At 48.4% G+C, this 5,881-nt stretch overlaps 1 protein-coding gene and 1 long non-coding RNA gene across 2 annotated transcripts; both read left to right on the forward strand.

Moving 5' to 3' along the window:
• The first annotated feature begins 427 nt into the window (after positions 1–427).
• LOC123149349 (squamosa promoter-binding-like protein 10) lies at positions 428–5,371 on the forward strand. Its single transcript, XM_044568993.1, has 3 exons — positions 428–1,187; positions 4,561–4,745; positions 4,845–5,371. Exons 1-3 carry the CDS (start codon positions 520–522, stop codon positions 5,189–5,191), a joined length of 1,200 nt encoding a protein of 399 aa, XP_044424928.1. The 5' UTR covers positions 428–519; the 3' UTR covers positions 5,192–5,371.
• On the forward strand, positions 2,004–3,386 carry LOC123149350 (uncharacterized). The gene is made up of 3 exons (XR_006474604.1): positions 2,004–2,243; positions 2,584–2,914; positions 3,142–3,386. It is a non-coding gene; the product is annotated as an uncharacterized lncRNA (long non-coding RNA).
• Positions 5,372–5,881: the final 510 nt, after the last annotated feature.

Genomic DNA, 5,881 nt, shown 5'->3' on the forward strand with positions numbered 1-5,881 from the left:
CCTTTTTCTACTAACGATTCTACTCAAGTATGAAGTTTCACGAAGAAATAACAACCATGTCATTCTAGGCAAAAATGATAAAATCAAAGCTAGTACATTCGGAAACACTGATTGAATGAATATTAAGGCCGGATTGTATTTTCTTCACTGTGGTATAACCCAGTGTCATTCCTTCAGAAAATTGACACGTGAGTAGAATGGTTGACTAAGTTTGATATCTTGAAATTATAGATTTTTTTTATTTCTTCAATATTTCCTTTTGCACGCGAACAGCAAGGAGAAGGCCCTTTCATCTTGGTCCAGTGAGAGGCAGCTGACACATAGTACATGCCACTCCCGGACACGCACACTCTCATCACTCTCCTCCTCCACTCGCCCTTTTTAACCACCTCTGCGCCCTCCACAACCTTACACAGCGCGGCACAACCTCACCAGTCCCTACCTCACATACAGCTAGCGAGCACAAGCCTCCTAGCTCCCCCAGCCCTCCCTTGTTCAGCTACGACCACTCACTCAGCCATGATGAGCAGCGGCAGGATGAACGCGGCGGCCGGCGACGACTTACCGTTAGCAGCAATGCAGCCGCCGCCCTACGTCGGCTTTGAGCTCGCCGCCAGCATGATGGCTGGTGGCGGAGGAGGAGGCCAGCCCCACGAGGGGGCGATGATACTCGACAACTTCCACTTCCCGGCGGCAGCGGCCGCCTTCAACCAGTTCCAGGAGGCGCCGCACCACCAGATGCTGGCGCTGCCTTCCAACGGCAACGGCGGCTGTGGGCTGGTCCACATGGCGCCGCCGCCCATGTCCGGGATGCAGCTGCAGATGCCGCCGATGGCCATGCACGGTCACGGTGACGTGTGCCCGGCTCTTGGGATGGTGAAGCGCGAGGGCGGCGCCGGGGACGCGGGGAGGATAGACTTGAACCACGGCCAGCGGACCTGCTTCCCCACCGGCGACATGATGGCGGTGGACCCGATGCTCATGCGGTCCCGTCTTGGCAGCGTGTTCGACCTGGGATTCGGCCGCGTCCACCGCCAGCCGCCTCGGTGCCAGGTGGAGTACTGCAAGGCGGACCTCTCCGGCGCCAAGCACTACCACCGGCGCCACAAGGTGTGCGAGTACCACGCCAAGGCGGCGCTTGTCTCCGCCGCCGGCAAGCAGCAGCGCTTCTGCCAGCAATGCAGCAGGTCAGAGCCACACCCACAGACCCACTCCACTGTCCATCTCTCTCTAGGAACGTGAACGTTACAGTATCTCTCTCTCTCTCTCTCTCTCTCAACATAGCAGTATCCCTCTTTCCGTTACGGTACGTATAGTATACCTTACCAGGTTCCAGCTTTGCTAAGCTAGGGCCAGCGCAAACTGCTTGCCTTTTCAGTCTTCAATCAGTTTTTGGTTCATGTCGCTTTTCCGTTGCGGCGGCCATGGTGCAAAAGCAAGTCTCAGTCTCAGCGACGACCAGTCATGTCAAAGAAAAAACACAAAACACTACTCCATGCAGCACAAACAAGAGCTTTTCCATGGCGTTTTTGCTGTCCTGGGCATCGGTCGATATGGAGACAGGATCACCAAAACAAAAAGACTGTCAAAAGGCCGCGTTCTTTGTGCTAGCTTCAGACTTCAGATTGCTGTGTGCTGCACATAGTTTTAAATAGCCGGCTATATGGCCTTCACAAATAGCCCGCTGTACCTCGATATAACCCGCTATAGCTGATTTTGAGTCCCGCCGCTATTTTTGATAGACTGCTATTTAAAACATTGGAGTAGGATCCGCGGCTCAAATTAAACCCATGAAACAAGTAGCTGGCAAATCAAAATTGAAACTAGCTCAATTCGCATAGTTATAGGGCTGGACGTACGAGCGAGCTTTTAGGCTCGGCTCGAAGCTCGCTCCAGCTCGGCCCGTTACAGCTCGGCCCGATAGGATAATTAGGCGAGCCGAGCTGGGAAAATAGGCCCGATTCCCGACCGAGCCGAGCCGAGTTTCGCCCGGTCCAACTCGGTGACTCGTTCAGGCCCAGCCCAATCCCGTCGGCCTCGGATGGCGTTAGGTCACAGCAGCGAGAGCACGCGACGCGGTTTCCTCCCCTTTCTCCCTTTCTCTTCCCGGCGCCGCCACCCCTCTCCTCGCCGCGCCGCAAGCTGGACTCGTCGGGTTCGGCACCGATGGCGACGTCCGACGCAGCTTTCCCTCAGCACAGCGAACGCGTCTCCCCTGGTTTCTCACCGAATAACATGAGTAGGTAAGCGATCTCCTCTGTCCTTCCCATCCCTAGCGCTAGCTCCCCGCACTGGCGCACACACACGCACGAATTTGATGGATGTATCATGTATGGATGCTTGTGATTGTGGCTGGAGGTCGCAGCTAGCTAGGAAACGCGATGGATGGATGTTACACGAATTTAATGGATGGATGCTTGTGCTTGTTGGCTGGAGAGTGCAGCTAGCTAGGATGGATGCTGCACGAATTTTATTGATGGATGGATGAATTTGCTTTGTGATTGATTGTGTAGACTGGTTATTTTATTATCTATGTAAAATTTTGTTGATGACTGACCATTTGTTCTTTGCTGATGTGTGCAGAGCCCTGCCGTCGCAAGAATGGACAAGGAAAAGGGGAAGAAGAGGAGCTTGATTTCCAGTATAAAGACTACGCCGCCTGTCCCGGCCTTCCGGGAAGCAGAAGGGGAAGGGGAAGGGCAATGCAGCTACTGCGTCGCTGCCAAGGAAGCCGCTGCCGAGGAAGCGGGCGAAAGATTACAGCAATGTCCTGCTCGCTGAGTTGTTGTTTAGGGTAAAATAAACTCCGCAGTGTCGATGTCTCGCTGACCCCACCGATGCCAGTGTGCGTTCCGCGATCGCCGCCGCCTCTGGCTTCACAAACGACTCCGAGAGGGAGGCTATATCTTCACCGGTATGTTTGTACCAAATATGTATGTCCAAGCTCATGTGTTTGCTGTTTTTGCTATCCAAAGGTCAAAAATATGTGTGTGTGCAAGCTCATCTGCTCATGTATGTGTTGTTTTTGTATCCGAAAGTCAAATATAAGTTTGTACAAGCTCATGTATATGCTGTATTTGCTATCAAAAAGTTAAATATATGCGTGTCTAAGCTCATGTGTGTGCTGTTTTTGTGTGCTAGGCAATGAAGCATCATAAGCAAGCGGAGGATGATGATGAAGAGGAGAACAAGGATGATCAAGATCAGTGCCTGATCAAGATACTCTGTTTGAGGAGGAAGATTCTCATTTTGATGTCAAAGCGCTAAGTGTTATGATGTACAAAATTGCATTGTTTGGCTGTCAACGTTCAATATTTTTGCTGTATAAAGTTCAAAGGAGGTACTGTCCAAAATTAAAAAGCAATGCTGCCCAATTCTTTGTTTGACATATTTGTTCCATTTCCTCTACACTTTTCATAGAAGAAAGCTTATCTTTCGTCACTATGACCATTTTTAAAACCATAGACTACTAGATGTTGCATTATTAGCAATATAGACTGTTGTCAATATTTGTTTGGCTGTCAACGTTCACTAGGCCATTTTTTAAACCATTTCCTCTACATTTTCTCATTTTTTATGTCAAAGTGGTAAGTGTTAGGCTATACAAAATTTATTTGTTTGGCTCTCAACATTTGATGTTTTGCTGTGTAAAGTTCAAAGGAAGTTCTGTCCAAAATTCAATACAAACGCTGCCCAATTCTTTCTCTCATATTTGTTCCATTGTTACAGTTTTCGTAGAAGAATTCATAGAAGAAAGCTTATTTTTCATTAGTATGACCATTTCTTAAAACAATAGACTGCTGGATGTTTCATTTTTAGCAATATGGGTTTAATTGCTGCAAAAAATCAAGATTGTGGACTATAAACTAAGGTTTGCCGGTAAAAGAGGTTCTGGTGGCAGCTAGCTTACGAGCCGGCTCGGTCTGAGCCGAGCCATACCTGAAACGAGCCGAGCCACCTGAAATAGGCTCGTTGGCTGAGCGAGCCGAGCCGAGCCGAGCCGCTCCAGAGCGAGCCAAAGCCAGGCTCGGATCAGACTCGGCTCGGCTCGGCTCGTGTCCAGTCCTACATAGTTACAAGCCTTTGGACAATTCGCCTCTGCTCTCGATAAAACAAGTCAGAATCAATTGGCAAAGGGTCGACGATTAAGGGAATTGCCCAGTGCAAGAGCAGATAGCTACCATTTATACCGGAACAAGAGGATATCTTGATTCGTTAGAAATTGAATAGGTAAATAAATTTCTGGATGAGTTACGTAAACATCTAAAAGATACGAAACTTCAATTCCAAGAAATTATATCTTCTAGCAAGACATTCACCGAGCAAGCTGAAATCCTTTTGAAGGAAGCTATTCAGGAACAGCTGGAACGGTTTTCTCTTCAGTAACAAATAAATTTCTGCTGCAACGAGCGGCTGATCATGTGCCAGCCTTTTGCCCTGGCCATATATCTGCTCCTGCTTTATTTTCGCATTGACCAATGATGTGAGGTGTGGTATCTATGTTCAACATTGGATTCACATGCGTACATCTTGTTGAGCTAGCTAGAATTTTAATTTTAGGTTCCACGTGATCACGGAGTTCGACCAGACCAAGAGGAGCTGCAGGAAGAGGCTCGCAGAGCACAACCGTCGCCGGAGGAAACCGGTGGCCAGCGGCGCGGGGGCGGTGTCCAAGGACTTGGCCGTGCCTTCCAGGAAACAAAACGCCGGGGGCATCTCCAGCTCCTACGCCGGCGACAATAACAGTAAGCCAACAGATTTTCTTTAGCTAATTGCATCCTACCTAGTGCAATTGGTCGTCATTTATCGGGGCTAATTTGTATGTACGTACGATCGTCGATCAGCTTTGAGCGCAACCTACACGAGCGCGACCAGCTGCCTTCAGCAGGGCCAGGCCAGGCTAGCGGCGGCGAGGCAGATGACGCTCGCCCTGGGCGTGCCCCCGGAGAAGGACCGCCGCCAGCAGCAGCTCAGCAACTCCATGCAGCTCCACCACCATCAGGAGCAGCAACACTTCATCACCTCCCTCCTGCACAATAGCAACATCATGTCACGTTCGTCGGTGTGCTCCAGCACGATGCCGTCCGCGGCGGTGGCCAACAGCCAGGTCTTCGACCAGCAAAACGACAACACCAATGGCAGCAACCACGCCAACAACGGCATCCATATGTTTGAGGTGGAATTCATGTAGATGCTGGATCTTGAGCATTGTGCTTAACATAATTATGATCAAACCGCAGTTAGAACACCACATTAGATAGTTGCCGGAAGTGTTTTGTTTTCACCTGTTATAGGACAGGTCCACTGCTTTGTTGTATTGGGGCTAAACAGCAACAAAGCAATGTACTCCCTCTGGTCATTTTAGTCTGCATATAATATTTGTCTGAAATCGAAGGTCGTAAAGTTTAGTTTGACCGCATTTATATAAAAAAAAATATCAACACCTACAATAATACTAAAGTTACACAATATGAAAATTAAATTCATGACGCATCTAATGATATTGATTTCGTATTCTAAGTGTTGATATATTTTCTATTAAAGTTGATCAAACTTTATGAACTTTGACTTAACAAATCTTATATGCATAAAAAAAGAATTGGAGTACTAATTCATCGACACGTTACGTAAATATGCACAATATCACACCCCCCCCCCCCCCCCCTCTCACCCCTAGCATGCAGCTCAGTTTATAGTGAACTTTCAGATAGCTTTAGTCAACAAGAAACGGACTAACGTAACAATATGTACAAATGATGCAATGGTTTTACGTGGAAGAACCTCCGGAAAATGACAGTAAAAATACAGGCACGAACAAACCAGTCCACACAAATTTCACTATGAGAATCAATGGGTACACAATCTCTAGAGATTTACAATA

The sequence above is a fragment of the Triticum aestivum genome, chromosome 7A (genome assembly GCF_018294505.1).
Source record: "Triticum aestivum cultivar Chinese Spring chromosome 7A, IWGSC CS RefSeq v2.1, whole genome shotgun sequence".
Taxonomy (NCBI): Eukaryota; Viridiplantae; Streptophyta; class Magnoliopsida; order Poales; family Poaceae; genus Triticum; species Triticum aestivum.